The sequence below is a fragment of the Coloeus monedula genome, assembly GCF_965178545.1.
Source record: "Coloeus monedula genome assembly, chromosome: 1".
In the NCBI taxonomy this organism is placed as follows: Eukaryota; Metazoa; Chordata; class Aves; order Passeriformes; family Corvidae; genus Coloeus; species Coloeus monedula.
This window is the reverse complement of record NC_138781.1, coordinates 146,266,151-146,286,443: the sequence shown is the minus strand read 5'-3', so window position 1 is coordinate 146,286,443 and position 20,293 is coordinate 146,266,151. Positions and strand designations below refer to the sequence as shown.

The 20,293-nt window shown below is 39.8% G+C and overlaps 1 protein-coding gene across 1 annotated transcript in view; it reads left to right on the top strand.

Annotated features, from left to right (window-relative positions):
- ENPP2 (ectonucleotide pyrophosphatase/phosphodiesterase 2) overlaps positions 1-20,293 on the top strand; it is a gene marked incomplete at its 5' end in the record, with an annotated part of 56,495 nt that overhangs the window by 32,466 nt on the left and 3,736 nt on the right. Inside the window, 13 exons of the mRNA XM_082288184.1 lie at positions 1,483-1,594; positions 2,914-3,039; positions 6,523-6,554; positions 7,353-7,480; positions 9,478-9,565; positions 9,696-9,783; positions 10,715-10,887; positions 11,175-11,223; positions 13,707-13,843; positions 14,279-14,414; positions 15,206-15,283; positions 17,874-18,006; positions 18,589-18,745. Of these exons, the coding sequence (XP_082144310.1) occupies positions 1,483-1,594; positions 2,914-3,039; positions 6,523-6,554; positions 7,353-7,480; positions 9,478-9,565; positions 9,696-9,783; positions 10,715-10,887; positions 11,175-11,223; positions 13,707-13,843; positions 14,279-14,414; positions 15,206-15,283; positions 17,874-18,006; positions 18,589-18,745 (1,437 nt within the window). The remainder of the gene's footprint in view (positions 1-1,482; positions 1,595-2,913; positions 3,040-6,522; positions 6,555-7,352; positions 7,481-9,477; positions 9,566-9,695; positions 9,784-10,714; positions 10,888-11,174; positions 11,224-13,706; positions 13,844-14,278; positions 14,415-15,205; positions 15,284-17,873; positions 18,007-18,588; positions 18,746-20,293) is intronic.

Here is a 20,293-nt window from a genome sequence, read left to right as displayed (position 1 = left end):
TTATTGTTTTTTAAAAGAAGACTCAAGCTTGCTGACAAAAGTAAACATTAATGGAAAATCTGTCTGGATTTCCAGCATCCTTGAATAAGCTTTGGATTCTGAGTAGAAGTTGTGTTTCCTTATATGATTGACATAATATAAATAGACTTTCATAAAAATGGAATTCCCATCTGTAGAAGAAATTCTTTGCATTGGAGAGTGAAAGAATGCTGAAACAGACAATTTTCTTTTTTTCCAAACTTGAATGTTTCAAAGTTTTAACTTAAGTGACTACTTAGGCTTTCCTGAATTAAAATATTTCAAAATTTCACCCTTTGTCTGAACCACTTCCATATGTTGCAGAAACTGTTCCTCTTGTTCCTCACCGTGATTCCTTCTCCTGTAAGTCCCTTCTTTGTGCATTGGGAGTTGACATTTCCTGTCCCAGAACCTAGCAGACTCATTTAACATCTATCCCTTAATGACTCAGGCAGCAGGAAAATTTCTGAACCATCTCTTTCTGGGTCACATCAACACTTTGTTTACTTCAGAAAATTCTGCCAAAATCTAGTTTTTTCTCATCCAGAATTTGTTATCATTCTGTTTGCTATTGGGAGGATTTTTTACTGTGGATACTTGAACCAGCCAAATCAGACAAGTGAGGAAGAAGTTGGCATATAGTGACAACAAATATTTTCTTCTTAAAATCAAAACAAAATCTGAGTCCTCTGTCTAAAATCTTGCTTTTCCCTTCTCTGTGCCATCTGGTAAAAAATCTTTCATTTTCTTAAGGCTGAAAACACAGTCCTGTGTCTTGGTTTTTTCTGGTTTTTTGTTTTGTTTGGTTTTTTTCCTTAATGAAAAAGAAACTTAAAGGAAGAAATCACAGTATGGTATCTGTATCCTCTGGGGCCTGCTGAAAATTTTGCCAGAACTGTCATTTGAACTGTTGGAAACTCTTGGCTTTGAAGCTGAAGAACACTCCCTCTGAGCCCCATGTGCTACTCAAGTGACGTGCGTGTTGTCATCCTAGTATCATATGTCCTTTGAAGTGAATTTCATTAAGTGACTTGGCATGTGAATCCCAAGTCTAAAGCTTCATTTCATGTTCATTTTTTGACTAAACCATTCACATAAAATAGCCTGTTAAAAGTACTGCTCTCTATCTATAAGAAAGAAACTGAACCCCAAAGTCACATGTGTTTTTCTGCTCTCTATACATTGTTTTACCAACTGTACACATGTTTATGGGAGGCCTAGATCATAAAGATCTTCCGCTGTCTCGTGTCAGCATCTCAGCAGGGCTTTCTCATGTTGAAGTCATGGTGTGGATATACACAAGGAAATGGTACAATAATTGTAGGAGTAACAGCTCAGCCAAGGCTTTGCCTCTTGACCTGGATGGTTTTCCCATCAGAGTTTTGGCAAAGGACTCCCATTTGTAGAAGTAGGAACATTGCAATGACAGAATTAACTTTTTTTCCCTTCTGAATATTTATACAGATGATGGTGAATCCCCTGAGAGAGATTGACAAGACAGTAGGACAACTAATGGATGGACTGAAACAGTTGAAACTACATCGATGTGTCAATGTTATATTTGTTGGTGATCATGGTAAATTTTAAGCCATAATATTTATCAGAAGAGAAATGCTTAAACAATGTAGCTGTACATCTAGTAGGTGACCTAAATCAAAGTTCCATTTAAGATATTTTTGTGCTGATCAATTTTCTGGTAGTTTGTCTCCCAAAAGAGCCAGCTGGTGTGGACTGGCCACTCAGCTCACCTGTAATTGCCATGGAGGGACACTTCTCTTTTGTAACAGTGATCTAGGTACTTACTTCTTCATTCAGAGCTTTTCAAATCTTGGCATTTCTGATATCACATCCAAGTGTAGCTCTTCTTGCATGTATGAGGGCTACGATTTGCCTAGAGTAATCTTCTTGTCAGTTTTTATGAAATGAAAAAATTAATAGCCCTGTTCTCCTGTACATGAGGAGAAAAGTAAGGTTTCAGATTGAGGCATTTCCATGGCAATCAGTGGGTCAAGTTATCCTACTAGAAAAAAGGCTGGAATATCTGTAAGACTGTACCCAGCTTAGACGGAAGAGTCATCAAAATAATGGAGGAAGGAGGTAAGAAGGTATTTCATGGTCATATGCAGTCATCTAAAAATAGAGATATTATTTGGTAGGTCTTATTCCTTCAAACATTAGAATAAACTCTGCAATAGAATAAATAATAAATATTACCAAAGAGAAAAAGAAAAAGAAATTTTTATTAAAGAAAAACCTGAGTTTGCGTAACTTTTTTAGCGATGCCACCAAAGGTCCTTTTCTTTTTAGATCTTTGTTCCCGACAGTCTCACATGAACTGCTACATCAGCAATAAAATGGTCTATGCCTCCTTTCTGGCTGTGGGTAGAGAAGGGTAAGGGTCAGGAAGGATTTCCAGGGGTGGCAGTTTTGTGCTGAGAACCTCCTGTGGCTGGCAGTACATTCCTCCCCACCACAAATGTCTGCAAGAGAAAATTGTTTATCTGCGGCTGCCTTAGAACAGACCACCAACAGACAATACCTTTTGTGTGCTATTCCTCTTCAAATCATTTGTTTAAAAAGAAATAATCCCCAAAGTAGTATATTAAACTAGAAACAGACTTTGATTTTTCCATGAGCTTAATTTGGAGTTGAGTCAGTGCACATATGGTACATGTGATGACCGTTCCTACGACGCTCAGAGTGGTATTTCTCTTGTATAGGCACTCCTAGTTTGAGTCCTACCAGTGTTTTATGTTGGAATTAGATGGCTGTAAAGAACAAGATTAGTCATCCAAAAGGAAATAATACATAGGGTGTTTGGGATCTCCTTTTTTTGCTGTTGTGGAAAATGTGGTCATTTTCAGGGTGGTTTAATTTTGCATTCTCCTTCTTCAGGGATGGAAGACACGACTTGTGAAAGAACTGAATTTTTAAGCAACTATCTGACCAATGTGGATGATATAATTTTGCTGCCTGGATCTTTGGGACGAATTCGCCCTAGGTCTAGCAATAACCTGAAGTGTAAGTTAATTTAATTGTACCTCTCATATCCTGAGAACTAGACTCTATTCCTTCCTTGAAATGATGCTGTCCAAAGGGTGTAAATTTGCAGGGTGTTGGCAGGAATTTCAGAGGGAATCCCACTGAAGACCAGTTGCTTGCTCCCTTTCCAGTCTGTATTTCACAGACCCCACAGTGGTGGAACTGTCAAGGGGAGGGCTTAAATGTTCTGCATTAAACGCCACTCTTTGATATCAAGGAGGAATGGGAACTCCAAGCCAGTTTCACATGCCAGCTCACGTGCCATTGTGAGTTTATTCCTGCACTTTTCTCCTCTGTCAACAAAAACTGTTTGGGGAATCTCAGCACTGCACAGCTTGGATATAAAAAATAGCATCTGGTATATTTTATGAGCTAATAGGAAAAAAAGTGACTTGCTAATTTTGAATTCAGTAGTTTTATCATACTTTTGGCATAGATGAGTAATGTGGGTTGCTAAACAGCAACAGACTGGAGAGGTTGAAGGATATAAGGAAGATTTAGCACATGCATTCAGGGCCAATGTTGTCAGTAAAACTTGTTGCTATTTTGAACCATGCTTTTAGAAGTTTACCCTGACTTAGTGTTTGAGGTTAACTGATCTTTGACAATAGCTCTCAGGGCTCGGGCAGGAGTCCTCTGGTGAAACTAACTCTGTGATTTCAAGCATTACAGACCAGCTGCCCTCCTTTTGCCTCCAGGGCAGCATTACCGGGACAGGGCTTGCACCAGCACCCTGGCTGCTCTGGTTCAGCATACAAGGGCAAACCTGGCTTTGCTAGCAGTTTAAGTTACCATGCAAACTGTGTAAGGCATAAATAAACCATAAGTACCTGTGTTTTTTCACCATATGCTTCCAAGTGTGACAGCTTTTGATATAGGGGAAGATCAGATAGCCAAGTTTCCTCACAACACTTCAGATATGCTGCAGTTGAGGACAAATTTCATAGAAAGATCAATCTTTGAAGATTAAATACTTCCAGAATAGTAGCAGAAATCATAAGAATGTGGTAAAACTTTCTTAATACCGATTTGTGTGTGCATCTATTTTACTGTAAACTTTTTTTACCTGGGTATTTCTGCTTGAGGAATATATAATGAGTGTGTAAAGATATGTTGAAAGTAGTGTACATGTTGTTCAAGCTTTGTAGACTAGCATGAGACTGAATTCCTAGACTCCACAGTCTACTGAGAACAAATTTCAGTTCTGAGAAGTCCTTTTTTTTTTAAAGATCTTTCAATCCTTGACTTCCCAAATTGCTAAGAAAAATAAGTTTTCTTTGGAGGATGAACGGCAATATCTTTCAAAAAGATCAGCTTGTCTGTCTGACCTCTGAGTCATACCACTCGTTTTCCCACAATAACATTTTCCTCTTTTGGCTTCTGTCTGCAGCTTCCTAGTTTGAATATTTGCGATTGCTTATAAATCAACAGTTTGAACATAGAACAAAGAAGCATGTTTCTTACCTTTGGAACTGGGGTTTACCTCCTTAAATGGCAAATTACCAATGTCTTTATTCTTTATCGTTCCATAATACTGTTTCAATACTGCAAACACACCTTTGCAATGCAAAAGCCTGCACCTTGTGTTTTGAGAGTCAGTAGAGCCTATTTCAACCTCAGCAAGATCATGCCTTAAGCAACCAAAACAATAGTATTTGAACACGAGATTTTCATGTCTGAAGATTTTCTTTTAGCCCGTTTTTCTCTCATGACTGAAAAATGCTTCCCCCACCCCACAGAAGAAAATAGTTAGTGTTACTGGGTTTGGTCTTTCTACATCTTGCACGTCCCTTTAATAGCCCAAAGACAAATCCAGAATATTTTACTGTGGCTTTTCACTTACTCAGTAGTAGCCTATGAAATCGGTCAAACATTAAAAGTGACCAGAAAATGCTACATATTTATCTTGCTGCTTCTAACAGAGTGCATTGTTGCATTCAAATGTGCTTTCAAAATTTTTCAAGGAAGGTCATTGTATTTGGAGATAATGTTTTATTTTAAAATAAAACAGCCAAAAGTCTTGAAAGTCTGTGTTTTCAGAAAATAAAATAAGTATTAAGCTAAGGCCCAGATCATAAAACAGTGAGAACACTACCTAAGCAACTACATATGGCCAAGCCATCACATGGCACATGCAGGACAACCAGGGGATCTGGCCCATCCAGCATGGGTGTAGGAAAAGCAGGTCCTGCTTGTCCAGCTTGATCTCCTATGACAAGGTGACCTGCTTCTGTGGATATTGTCTACCTGGACTCATGTAAAGTCTTTGATATTGTGTCCTGTGTCCCACATCATTCTCTTGGAGAAACTGGAAGCCTGTGGCTTGGACAGGGGCACCCTTCACTGGGTAAAAACTGTCTGGATGGCCAGGTCCAGAGTGTTCCCCAGGGCTCAGTGTCAGGGCCAGTTCTGTTTAATATCTTTATTGATGATCTGAATGAGAGGATCAAGGGTACCCTGAATCAATTTGCAGATAACACCAAGCCGGGCATGAGTGTTGATCTGCTGGAGGGTAGGAGAGCTCTGCAGAAGGATCTGGACAGGCTGGATCAATGGGCCAAGGCCAATGGTATGAGGTTCAACAAGGTCAGATGCTGGGTCCTGCACTTGGGTCACAACAACCCCATGTAGTGCTGCAGGCTGGGGAACAGTGGCTGGAAAGCTGTCCTTGGAAAAGGAGCTGGGGGTGCTGGTCAACAGTGACTGAACATGAGCCAGTGTGTGCCCAGGTGGCCAAGGAGGCCAGTGGTGTCCTAACCTGTATCAGAAACAGTGTGGCCAGCAGGACCAGGGCAGGGATTGTCCCCCTGTACTTGGCACTGGTGAGGCCACACCTCAAATCTTGGGTTCATATTTGGGCCCCTTACTCAAAAAAGGACATTGAGCATGTGGGGTTTGTCCAGAGAAGGGCAATGGAGCTGGTGAAGGGTCTGCCTGGAGCACAAGTCTGATGAGGAGCAGCTGAGGGAGCTGGGAGTGTTTAGCCTGGAGGCTCAGGGGAGACCTTATCACTCTCTTCAACTCCCTGAAAGGAGGCTGTAGCCAGCTTGAGGTTGGTCTCTTCTCCCAGGTGTAATAAGTGACAGGACAAGAGGAAATGGCCTCAAGTTGCACCAGGGGAAGTTCAAATTGGATATTAGGAAAAAATTCTTTATTAAAAAGGGTGGTCAGGCACTGGAAAAGGCCACCCAGGAAAGTGGTGGAGTAACAATCCCTGGAGGTGTTTAAAAGATGGGGCACTTGTGGACATGGTTTAGTGATAGACTTGGCAGTGCTGGATTAAGGGTTGCACTTCATGATCTTAAAGGTCTTTTCCAACCCAAATGATTTGGTTTATTCTATGATACATACAAAACACTTTTAGTAAAGGTCAGGGAAGTATTAGGAAGTGTGCTTATGTAAAACTTGTGTTTTCTTCTGCAAATTTTTAATCTTTTCTTTTTTTTTTCCTTTGCTTAACAGATGATCCTAAAGTGATTGTTGCCAACCTTACAGTAAGTATTTAGGACTGGGAGGTATCTGTCTATAATTCACTGTTCACTTCTTGATTTGTGGCATTATTCAGCTTGCTTTTCTCACTCTTTAGTCAGGAAAATCAATCAACCATTATCATAAATAAAGAATGTTAAATGGTGCCCTTCATGCACACAGATTAATGTTTGTCATGTTTTTCACTGTTTTCTGCTCTAGTAGCTTTTATAACCTTTTTGGGCAGTGCAGAGACAGAATCTCCTGGACTGTCTTTACTCCCTGAATTGAGTCTATTTATTCATTGCTTCAGAATTGGAAAGTAATCTTTTAGGGTAAACATTTTACTAGCACTTTAAAGACGCTGAAAAAGTGCATTTAATAGCCTTCAACTCTAACCTTGCCTTTAATGGAAGAAAAGTGTTTAAAATTAAAACAAAACCCCCCAAATTTTGTAACCAGATGGCTTTAAATATATCTGCAGATGAGGTGTATTTTTGAGCATCAGTCGTCCTCTGGAACTTAAGCTTTGGTCCAGTTAGAATTCTTCATCTGTGAGTTAAGTATATGTGACATTTTGTTTGATAGTTTCATAAAGACTGTCATGAGGATGAAACTATCTAAATTTATCTTTGAATGCCTCCCTGGGCCTTGGCTGCATGTAAATACTGGACAGAAATGACTGGACTACATATTCTAGATGTACACTTTGTTTCCCAGACATCATCAGTGCTGCCCTTAACAGCTTGATTTCTGTAGTCAAAGGTTTTATGTGCATCTTAAGCTAACTCACAGTGTGCTATTTGTAACCATTTATTTTTCAGTGTAGAAAGCCTGACCAGCACTTCAAGCCTTACTTGAAACAGCACCTGCCTAAACGTTTGCACTATGCCAACAACCGAAGAATTGAGGATGTCCATTTACTGGTGGATCGCAAATGGCATGTGGCAAGGTAACCCTTGCTTTTGCTTCCATCCCAATTTTCAGTCTTTTCTTCTGAGGAAATGGGACACTTAGGATTGCCCTGTCTGTTTGCATCTACCTCTACCCTGTGAGCAAGAGGAGTTTTGAAATCTGTGTGAGGTTCGATCACATTTCGTGCATGAGGATGTGGTTTAGAACACAAAATATTTTAAAGTGTGGGAAAATCAATTGCTGGATAGAAGTTAGAAACCCAAACTGATGTGCTCAAGCAGCTTTGTGGTTTTTGACTGATTAGCTCAAATGTAGAAACTGATAAGCCTTTCTAATGAGGTGCAAGCTTACTCCAACTGAGGAGCAGGGATTGTGGGAGGAAGGGGCAGGCTTATGTGGTGAGGGGATGTGAGGGAGCAAGAGTCTGAGTGGATGAAATGGATGAATGGAAAGAAAATGGAGATACTGGCAGAGTGGGTGAATGCCTGAGAACATGTGGAAGGATATGAGGGGTGGCCATCAAAGTGTTGTGCTGGCAATGTACTGTGTTTCAAAACAAATCCACAGAAAGCCAGGATGCTTTAGCTCAGGAAAAACTCTGGTTTGGGTTGCTCTTAACCATATGACTCTGAATTTTTGGATATAGAATATGGGCAGTATTTATTAGTTAGCTAAAAATTGAATGAGGAAAAACAAATTGGCACATACATGTATAGAGTGAACAGGAGAGGAGTAGCCTTTGTTTATGGATCATGCACAGCTTTCCATTTGACTATACTTTGACACGTGTTGTGTATTACAGTGTGAGAATGGTAGGGTCTTTTTTGTATGAATCTGACTCAGTGCTTCTTGGAAGATGACACAGCTTTTGGCTCATGGTAGTCTGTTATGAGCTTTAAATTATGGTAGGGTTTTTTGCCCATATAGCTGCCAGGCAAACACACAGTGTGTTGTAAGTGGCTTTTGACATCTGTGCTTATCTTTCCATGAATTATGCAAGAATCACTCTGCTGAAGCACTGAATGAGAAACCCCATTTGCTTTCTTGCATAACTCCACTGGCTGCTGGCAGGCTGCCCTGTGGCTGGGGTTATGTATATTTCAAAGAATCACACTCTGAATTTTACGCCTATAAAAGCTTTTACTGGAATTTATGGGATTGCCCAGGTTGATTTACATTTAGTAATTTCTTACTAATTACATCAGTCTTTCTTTGGCTTATTTATGAATTTTCAGAGCTCTCATTCACCACTAATTCATTCATTAGTGTAAGTGTAATTGGTAGTTACAGCCTGATTGCTGTAACTCTAGTATATAAACATAGATATAAATACAAGGCCAAAATCAAGCTTTGACTGAGCATTATTTTATTGCACATGAAGAAATTAATTTGTAGGATAATGTGGTCCTCTGCATGTCTTGCCTGCACATAGCCCTATAAAACTGTATGGAAGTACTCTGAAATAAACTGGTGATTATAATTCCTATGACACAATACTTATTTTTCCACTTATTTTGTAAAAAACCCATCTCAATAACAAGCTGATAATTATCATTCCTATGGTAGAGCACTTATCATCCCAGCTATTTCTGTTCATGAAAATCTTTATTTTTTCAGCTTTGTTTCTGCCCCCCATTTTTGTTTATTGGGCTAAAGGCAAACAGGCGAAAGCACTTTGTAGCATTGTATGACACTGTGGCACTGTAACATCACAAAGGTGCTTTCTGAGCAGCCTCTGTTGGCCTTTTGAGGATTGGAAGAGTATGGTCCAACACCTTCAGCCTGCAGGAGATTATGTGATATGAGAAGGTCTGAGAAAATAATAGATACTAAGGTTTTTATCAATAATAGTTGTTTCTTAGAGTGGGAGTAGAGGGAGAAACCCTGGGGATGCTGTATAAGCCTGCAGTCCTACTACTGCTATTCAAGAAAGATAAACAATGCATTGTCCTGTAACCTTATCCTTCCTGCCCCCAAAGGATATTGTCAGGTCAGACACCTTTGAGGAAATTTTCTAATACTTTTTCAATTTAGGAAAGCTGTGGATGTTTACAAGAAACCAACAGGAAAATGTTTCTTTCACGGAGACCATGGCTATGACAACAAGATAAACAGCATGCAGGTACGAGCAATGTGTGGGAGGGTCATTGAAGGCAGAAGAAGTTGAAAGTCTCTGAAATGTAAGTATTCAGTGAAAACCCCCACATTTTAAAGTTCTTCCTTCATGTTCTTCTTTCTATTTTTTTTTTAAGACTGTCTTTATAGGTTATGGTCCTACCTTCAAGTACAAGACCAAAGTGCCTCCTTTTGAAAACATTGAACTGTACAACGTCATGTGTGGTAAGCTGTCTGCTTGAGAAGTTGCAAAAGCAGCAACTTATTTTACCAGGGCTTCATTTAGGTACCCATGAGCTCATGCCCTGACTTCCTCCCAGTGTTTTTTTCCTAGTCCCCCTTTCCCAAGCACTTGCCAGGAGGGCTGAAGGCACATCTCAGGGGTCTCAGTTTGCTCTGGTGCTGGCCAGTAAAGGGCGTTACTATAGTTAGGATGTGTGCAGCTTGACAGAGATCAAATGGACACCCCTACAATGTGTGGTGTCCACATCTCAGCAGTCTAGGAAAGATGTTTCTGTTCAGAGACTTGCTTCTGCACCTGCACATCTCATGCAGCAGCTCAGGCTGGTCACTTAGTTTTCTATGGCGTTTCCTGGTATGATTATGTTTCCCGAATTTGCACTGAAGCCACGAAGAAGAATCTCATGATGTTTACAGATATTCATTAAGATCTTTTCTTTAGTACTGATTTTCTCGAAAAATGAAATTTTCAACATGTAATTCACAGTAAAACTTCAAGGTGTTTCAAAGATGTGATTCACATTTTTTTTCCCAAATATGTATTACCTAAGGGGTAGTTAGCCCTTTTTCATAAATCAATGTGTTGCAGATGTTTGGTGTAAGGTCAGCACATTGAGCATAGGTTTGCACTGGAAGCTGAAGGAGTAGTTACAATAAAACTCTGTACAGTTTAAAACTTTTCCAGTGTCTTGGTGCAAATTAACATTTTGTCATGAAAGCAAAGATACTATTCATGTGGCATTTGCAATTTTATGACTTGGACAAAAGATCAGTGTTTTTATTACATTAAAAGCTTTCATTAACATGCTGTAGGTGTAAACAGTATTACTAATAAATGTCTTGGCTTGATAGAGTTGCTGCTGAATACATGTTTGGAGTCTAACCACCATTCATTTTTTCCTCGGTGGTTTCATAGATCTGCTTGGATTAAAGCCTGCTCCCAATAATGGCACCCATGGAAGTTTAAATCACCTGCTGAGAGCCAATGTTTATAAACCAACTGTGCCAGATGAAGTTGCTAAACCACTGTATCCTGTAGCTCTACCTTCTGCATCAGATTTTGATATAGGATGTACATGTGATGATAAGGTAGGTGTTTAGGATCTGTGAAGGCCTCCACTACTAGCAGTAGTTTTTGGTAAAGCTGTAGCCATTTTACTTGTTTGAGAGGATTTGATCTGTAAGAATTTCCCCAGGTCCCTCCTGTGAAGTCTTTTGCCCTCTTGGAACAATTATGGCTTTTTGTATAAGTGAAGATAAGAAAATCATCACTGTCTTACAGTACTAGTTTTGTTGTGTTAGATGCCTAGTAAAATGAGATGTCAGAGTGCTCCAGTGGTCCTAATTTTGTTCCTTTTTTTTCTATTCTTGAGAAGAACAAGTTGGATGAACTCAACAAGCGCTTTCATGTCAAGGGAACAGAAGGTAAGAGCCTGCTGCCTCAGTTGATGAAAGCTGATTTCATTTTCTTTTGTAAATTACTTTACGTCGTTAATACCAGAGCAGCTCCTGGTGTGGTTAAGTGTGGTAAATTGTCTTTTCGAGTAACTGCTGAAGTAGCACACAGACACACATGAGATATGTGGGATCTCGGGATGAAGCACTGCTCATGTGACGAAGTGCACACTACCTTTTGCTGAACTGGGACTAAAGCATTGTTCAAAGTGATGTGAGTTTTAATTCTTCCACTCTGTCACCTTCAGAAGTTTTAAGCTCAGATGTGAAGGTAGAGACATGAGGAAAGGAGAGGGTGCATGAGGTAGTACTCCGTTCAACCACAGGCTGTAAGTGGGGGAAAAACCAGACTCTGTTTGCATGCTGTGTTTTCCCATAGTTATCCAGGCTCAGGTTTCACCTAGAAAGGATGCTACAGCTGCTTTGACAATCCCTGACTAGGTCTTAATGCTTGGCTCTTAGGGTGCAGGTTATAGAGTGAAACAAGTGCTCTGCTAGTTTAGGCTGCTGAGCGCAATTCTGTTCCTCTTCAGTGTTCAAGTCAATGTTACTCCCAGGAGAAAGCATTCCCAGCTCTCCTGGACACTAGTTCCTGCTGTGTGCCAGCGCTGACTTCTGTGTGACTGCATTCTCAGCTGCATCAGGGCCGTGGTCCAGGTTAAAGTGGAGCAATAGGAGCAGAGGAGCACTACTTTTCTGAGCAGCACTACTGAGTTGAAAGGTGAACCAAAGCAGAGTTTTCCTTCTCACAGTGGTGATCAAGTTCAGCATAACAATTCACAGCATTTCCCTTACCATAACAATTGTCCAGATTAACAAATTCTGAAGCTTTGAGTTTAGACACGGATTTTTGAGGTATCTCAAATTGTATTGTTCAGATGGTTAAGGAGATTTGTTTCAATTCCCTTATGAAGGCAATACTTTATGAAGGTATTTTCAGTTTCTCTGTTGTGAACAGGCAATGCAGCCTATCCTTTAGTTTCTAAATGTGATGTAATTCCTCCTCTTTGTGAGTTAAATTGCCTTTCTGCAGCTTTCATCTTGTTAAACTGATTTTCCCAATCGATGAAGAGCTACTCCTCACTGTGACAGTTTCTGGCATCAGGAAAAAACTCCGTCACTGCTGTAGTTCAAATCTCAACATCTTTATTTTGGTTTATAGTTTTCATTCTTCTTCGCTGTAGTAATATAAAAATAGTATTTTGATATATTTTAATATGTGAGCATTCAAACCAATTGCACTTGCTCATTTGTCAATTCTCTGTTAAATGGCATGGTGTGTCCTTATTTAAACAAGCAGTTCTGCTGCATGCAAGTTTTGTTTTACTTCAAGACAAGCTGTAGCACCTGTTTGCAGATCTTCCTGCGTTTATTTAATTCCCTTCTCCTGCACAGTGCACGATGTCGTTATTCACAGGCAGAAGAAAAAGATGACTTCAGCTTCTCTTGAATAAAGCAAGTTTATCATCTTTGTCCTTAGACTAGGCTTTTCCTACTTTTTTTCTTGTGCCCTATAAAAACATCCTGTGTTTGTAGTCAAGCACTAATAAAACATGCCCTTTTCTTTCAGGTTAAATGCCTATCTGGGAATTGTGTTAGGCTGCTTTCCTTGTTTCTATTTTAATTTTCTGTTTTAATTTCCAAAAGCAAGCCATGTGTGTTTGCCAAAAGGTTATCAAATTCAATGAACTCTACAGGGCAATGCAAGATTATCCAGGAAATCTATTTTTCTTCTATCTCTTTCAATGTTTTTGTCTTTTTATAAGCAAGGTTGTCAGAGTTATCTAAGGACATTTAACCATAACATCACCAAGACAGAAGAAGGGCAGTTTTTACAGAGCTGGAGGTATCTTTTTGTAGCCAAAGTTAGGAAAAGGCTTTTTTCTTAGTTTGTTTCTTTGATTTTACTGACAAAAAATATCACATCAGTCTTCAGAACTAATCTGTATCAGCCAAGTGGGGAAAAAACTACTCTTTTAGTGAGTGGTCACTTTTGCCTCTGTTTTGAGAGGGACTTTACAGAAAACTTAGGAAGGAGAGAAAGTCCAGAGAAGAGTGGCAAGACTGATAGACCAGGGACGGATTTAAAGCTATGAAGAAAAGTACTTATCACCTCATATGTGACTGAAATGTGGACACAAAGATAATTGAAGAGTCTCCAGTGTTTGGAAAAATACCCTCTCTCCAACCTGTGACACAAACAAGCTTTCAAGTGTAGAAGGGACTTTTAATCCCAAAGGGTATTGTGAGCCTGGAATGGGGATTGCAGCCAGAACAGTTGAAGAGCTGTTTCTCTCTCTTTCAAAAGATTTCCTTAGTAATTATTTGGTGTCAATATCCCATTAATGATCACTGAAAAATCAGCATTTGACAAAAAGCCAAGCCCATTTTTCTTTTTTTCATCCTTAAGATTTTTAGTAATAAATGTAAATGTAATTTCTTTTGATCTTTAGAGAAGCATCTTTTATATGGACGCCCTGCAGTACTGTACCGCACAAAATACAATATCTTGCATCATCACGACTTTGAAAGTGGCTACAGTGAAACATTCCTGATGCCTCTCTGGACATCCTACACTATTTCCAAACAGGTTAGAGCTGTCTCTACTCTTGAAATGTGCTTAAAAAATCCTGGGGAAAGTTTTTTGGTATCCGTGTTCTTGAAGTCCTAAAATTTCCCTTTCCCAGGGAAATTTTCGCACCAGAAATGATGTCAAGTACCTCTGTAAACAATGCCCAGATTCTTTTATTTCCTTCATGAGAGAAGAATTTTAAGGCAGAAGGGTCATATATTTCTTCTCTTGTTTTGTTCAGTGGGGGGTTGTTTTATTATGAGTGCCTTCATTTGAATTATCTCCCATGGATATTTCCCTGAAGAAGGGACTGTGTAGCAATGCAGGAGCAGGATTAGGTTGTAGTGGTTTATTTTACTACACAAGGCCTTCTGTGCAGTCTGTCAACTGTTTCCTTTTATCTGTAAAAGCTGAAATTACTTTTTTTTGCTTTCTCCATGTTCCTCAATACAGGCAGAGGTATCAGGTGTCCCGGAGCACCTGGCCAGCTGTGTGAGGCCTGACCTCCGCATTTCTCCAGGAAACAGCCAGAGCTGCGCCGCATACCGAGGCGACAAACAGCTCTCCTATGGATTCCTCTTCCCTCCTCGTAAGTTTAGATAGCTTTTTAGTACCTAGGGATTTTGCAATTGTCTTGTTTTGTTAGGGAAAACCTTTGGTATGAACATACTCCAGGCAAACTCCACCAGATAAAAACAGACTAATTTTGAATTCAAACCACCAGTAAGATAAACATATTTTTAATTCATAAATCCAAATTAGACTTTTGCATACTGTAAAAGTTTCTACCATCCTATAGAAATAGTGATAGTAGAAAGCCTGTGTAAACAAGTGTTCTTGATTCTCCTGATGCACTTGCTTTACTCCAGTATTGGAGCAGTGATCTTCTGGGAATAGTAAATGTTGAAGGGGCACAACTTTCTCACAGCTGTGAACTTCATTGCTCTGCCTTCCTCACTCAGTGGCTGAAATATTTTATGGTGGATTTCTGAAATGGAATTACTGGTGCAAAGGCTTGCTCAGAACTAAAAGATAATTCCACACTTCTTTCCCAGAAAATTGTTGGCCTCTTTTGTAAATGCCTGCAGAGCAGCTCTCTGCCTTTTAAAAAGAGAGCAAAAATAGATGAGCTATATGAAAATAGTTTCAACAGACTGACAGTTGAAGTAAAGATAAAATCCTTCCTTTCCATGCTCAGCTGTCATGTTAAAGACAAATTTTGTGTATGTAATGTGCATTTCTGGATATAGCATTCAGATTGCTGTTTAGATTATAGTATTCCCTTTGGTTAAGATCTGAAGCCATTTTCAAAACATTTATATCTTTTATGAAATTCTTATATTTCATCTTATTAATATTTTTCTGTTTCACTGTTTTCAGAATTAAGTTCCTCTGCAGAAGCAAAATATGATGCTTTTCTAATAACAAATATAATTCCAATGTATCCTGCCTTCAAAAGTAAGTGCTTTTTTCCATGACTATACTTCTCTTTAACAACAAGCTTTTTTTTTTACTGTGTGTTGGATTATGGTATGAACTGATGGGAGAAGTTTAGAACATAAAATTCAGTTACCTATAGCCAGCAGATAATACCTGTGGGCGCCTGTATAGTGCTAGGTATGGGCAGGCTATATATGCCACAATATAAATAAATAATAAATAAATACCACAAGAAAGGCTTAAGAAAAGTTTATTTTCCTTGGTGCTGGGCTAAGGTAAGAGCACAGACGTGCTGTAGGTCAGCAGTTGTGCTTTATTTCACAGTAATTCACTGTCTGCAAGATCATTCAGATTCTCTTGTCTGTAGCCCAAGCTAGTGTGGAACATACTTAGGCAACAGCTGGAGCCTGAGAGCATGTTCAAGCCTGGGAGTGTGTCCTTGGCATTTTGTAGTTCGGGGACAAGTGATTAGATTTGATTTTTCTCTCCATGCCCTTAGAAGGAGACTGAACATATTTATTACCTATAAAGAAAAAAGAGAAAACCAATTTATGGAAAATGAGGGATGATTTAAACCTGTCTGAAACTTTCAGTGCTGCAGGATTATAATATTAACATTTCTTTTGTCTGCACATCCCTTTTCTCTCTAGTCTTGCCAAGAGGTAGGAAAACCATCAGGCTATTCTGGTGGTATTTTTGGCTTGGCAGGGATTGACAAGCCTTGGAAGAATCTCAAGAGCCTGTTCTTGTGAGATTTCCAATTAAGATTTTAGGCCAGAGAGGTTTGGATAAACATCAAAGCCTATGGGAGCCTGTTTCTTTTTAACCAGAAAAGAGTGTTTTTAACTGAAAAGCCTCTGTGTAGGACCAAGTGGTGATGCTTGCTGGAAATTTGAGCAAAAGCTCTTGACTGATTACGTAGTGAAAAATTATCAGGGATTTCCCGCTCCTGAGTCACTTCATAAAAGTGCTCTTTATGCTAATGTTAATCTCAGTATTTTGCTGAAATGCTAATCACAGGAGAACAACCCACCTCTAGCAGCTCATTTTGTCTAGTGGCCATCTTCATCACAAGTGGGTGAAGGATTCCTTGCAAAAAAATTCTGGTACTAATGTCATTCCTGCAGAATTACAGACCACTCCATGTATGCAGGTTGCAGTGCTGAGAGCCAAGTATAAGCTGATTATAAGGATCTTTTTCCATAACAGGTGAAATAGGAGGTGGCAGTTTATGCTTTGCTGGCTTTGGTGGTAATGCTGGCTGCAGAGGGCCCCCTCCTCTGCTTTGTTTTTATAATTGACTGTCCCATCCCATCCCCACAGGCAATAATTCTGTGTCCATCTTTTCCATAGTGAGATTGGCTGAAGCAGCTCCTGCTTTGCTGGAGCTACAAAAATTATGCCCCTGGGCTGGGACCACATTGCCCTTGTGTTGCTCTGTATGCGATTGCAGTGGGAAGTGGAACAGGGCTCGGATTTAGATACAAAACTCAAGGCAGTGAGGAGAGACGGAATCTTTCCTTTTTGAACTGTTTATTATTGTTAAGGCACATGCATTGGAGGAGTGAGCAGCTGGAGGAGTGGTATTGCCAAGTGATTAGGCTGAAGTTCTTGTTAGACCACTGCTGGTGGGACCCTGGGCATCAGCCCCAGCTGGCTTAGAACAAGGTGTACAAGGGAGCTTTCTGAGGCTGGCATTGCCACCAGCTCCAGGGAACCATGGACTTAATGGTCTGAGCTGACAAGACAAGAGTTAAACTCTTACAAGTTTGAGAAGTTTTGTTTACATACACTTCTGTTAGTTAAAAAAGAAGAAAAAAAAGAACTATAAGAATGATGTCACTGGAGATTCCAGTGTGTTTCCCATCTCTGCAAGAATCTTAACTTGCTAAGGTTGAGGAGGACATGGTGGGAGAAAGTGTGTCATGCTCTTCCCAAAGGCTGCTGTAATGACATGACTTTGGTCCTCTTTGATTGCATTTAGTTTAAAAGTTAAACATTTTGTATCGAAGGAGAATTTAACTGAATGAATATGACCTTTGTATTTCCCTTTCTTTTAAAATGCTTGGTTTTAGCTTTTAATCGTGGTGCTGTATCCTTTTTAAAATTAATAAAAACCCCCAAAACACACCACCCCAGCATATTTCCCTGTAAGCAGATAACAAAGACAAAGGTAGCATTTACAGAGATATCAAAAACGTGTGAATAGCTGTTTCTACAGCTTGGTGAAGGAGCAGCAGAACCTCTGTGCAAGGCCTGTGGTAATGCCAGCCTGGGAGCTGTACCGTGCATTTCCTTTATCACTGGTTGGGGAAAAAAATCAACAGAGAACAAAGAGTCCTGAATAGGCTTTATTGACAAAACTGAATGAAGCTGCAGTAACTGTAATGCTTAGTCTTTGATTTCCCCTACTATCTCACAAATAATATCCACTGGATTTTTATCTTCAGGAAGAAGAAAACTGTTTGTAACCTTGACATGTTTTGACTTACCCAAATCTTGATGTGCTGTGGGGTTTTTTTTGGTTTGGTTTTTTCTGTTTGTTTTGGGTTTTGGGGTTTTTTTATTACTTTTGGTTGATTGTTTGGTTTGGTTTTCTTCCCCACAGAGGTGTGGAACTATTTCCAAAGGGTTTTGGTGAAGAGATATGCCACTGAACGAAACGGAGTCAATGTTATAAGTGGACCAATCTTTGACTATGACTATGATGGTTTACATGACACACCTGACAAAATAAAACAGTAAGAGTTTGTCTTTAAATTGGTTTGCTGTTGCTTCTCTTGCTGATGACTTTATCTTAAACAATTAATTATCTGCACATTATTTGATTTTTGGGAGGGGACATAATTTTCTAGCTCTTTCTAAAGTTATTGGGACTGAATGCCCATGTAGACAGGACAGTGATAAAAATAAGGAAATGACAATTCAGCAGTTAACTTTTCACCTTAACTTTGAAATTGTGTTCATCCTTGACTTGGTTTGAGATGAAGCTGAATTAGGTTCCACAGAGTCTATTGTCTCTAAAATTCTCTAGAACTTAAAGAGCAGTGCTATTGAGTTACATGCTCAAGTCTTTTGTTAATTCTGTAATGCATTCTCTCTATGTCTTTGAACTGAACAAGCCTTTCAGCGCTGCAGGAGGTAATTCTGTAGCACAGTGTGAGCTAATTGGATGCTCACTTTCAATAGTATTCAGGAATCAAACACATCTCAACAATGTATGTGTGTCCTCACACGTAGGAGAGGAAAGACCATGTTGTTTGTGTAACCTTCTTCCAAACAAGTTCATCCTTTGTGGATAAATATTTGCTTTATTCCCTCAGGTTTGTGGAAGGCAGTGCAATCCCTGTTCCAACTCATTACTATGCCATCATAACCAGCTGCTTAGATTTCACTCAGCCAGCCGACAAGTGTGATGGACCGCTCTCTGTGCTCTCATACATCCTTCCCCACCGGCCTGACAATGATGAGAGCTGCAGTGTAAGTTTTGTTGCACTACTGCAGCTCTGGGGTAAACACGTTCCTGGGACATGTGAAAACCCATTACTATTAGAAGCAAGTGCTCACTGATGTCTTGAATGGGAAGCACAGGATAGTGCCTCTGTTAAGCGAATGCATGCCTCCATTATATCAGCAACAATATGGAACTATTACTGCACCTAAAATTGTCTGGAAGCACTGACATACAGTAGGTTAGCAGTATTGTTTATTGCCTGTAGGATTCTATGTTTTGTCAGTGTAACTTCAGAACAGACTGGGGGGAGGCTGTATATGTAGACATACTGTGCTGGCAGCCAGCCTGATGTTTTTATGGAGGTCAGTTTCTATATGCAGGTACAGTGCAATTTGTCTGCTACGGCAGTCTGGGTGCATCAGTCAGCATGATTATATCCAACCCACACAGTATTAAAAGTAGATGCTATAACCGGCCAAGGGTAGAATTGTAGTTCTTGCTGTTTTCAGAACACCTTGATGCAAGGGAAAGGTCTGGGTTCTTATAGTAGAGCTAGCCAAACACCCTTCTGGTTTCTTTCCTATCTTCCATTAGGATGCAAGATCATCTACTGTAAGAATCTTAATGAAGGCTTTGGTCTGGTCAGCACTGCAGAAAGTGCACACTTGGCAGCTGATCGTGTGGCAGGAGGGTGTTGGGTCCCCCATGGGCTCCAGTGCTCTGCGAGGACAGCAGAGCTCCCAGGCAGCTGTATTTAGACTTGTCCTTCCGCCTGAACTTGTTCTCCCGTTACACAGCTGTGTGGATTCCTGCACACAGACACTTCACTATAGGCTGCCAGGAGACTGTTTCCTGAATGAACTCATTAATGTCATGAATTTTGTATTGGCAAAAAAGTTAAGACTCCTGTTCCAGCTACAGGCAGAAATAGTCATTCCAACTCTGTACACAATTCACCTGGAACACTGTTTCTTTCTCACTCATCAAATAACCGTTTCCTGAATGAACACATTGATGTTACAAATTTTGTATAGGCAAAAAAAGTTAAAGACTTCTTTTCCAGCTAGAAGTAGAAATAGTCATTCCAATTCTGAACACAATTGACCTTGAACACTGTTTCTTTTTCATTCATCAAACATTTCCTGCTTTCAGGGTCCACTTTTTAAACCCATGCTTTTGGAGCAGTATCCCTCTCTCTTGAGCAGGTCTGGCTTTCCCCTGTTTAGATTCTCAACTGCTTTGGGCAGAGATGTCTTCCACCAGGAGTCTCAGAATGTCCTACATATATTGCATTGTGGTTTTTCTCTGGACTGCTTTTCTCTGAATCAAGATCCAATTAGTGATCTGGAAATTACTACTTTAGCAGGTATTGGTGTCTCTGCCCTTGTAACTCTGCCCACATGTAATTTTATGACAAAGTAAGTTTTTTTTTCCTCCTGATATTGCATGTCATAGTTCTCTTAAACTGCTGAAATCCTTTTTATGAGCTCTTTACAATAATGGTCTCTTCTAGTTTTTGATTTCTTACATTTCAAACCAACCTTCTTTTCTCTGTAGGTTGTGCTACTTACAGT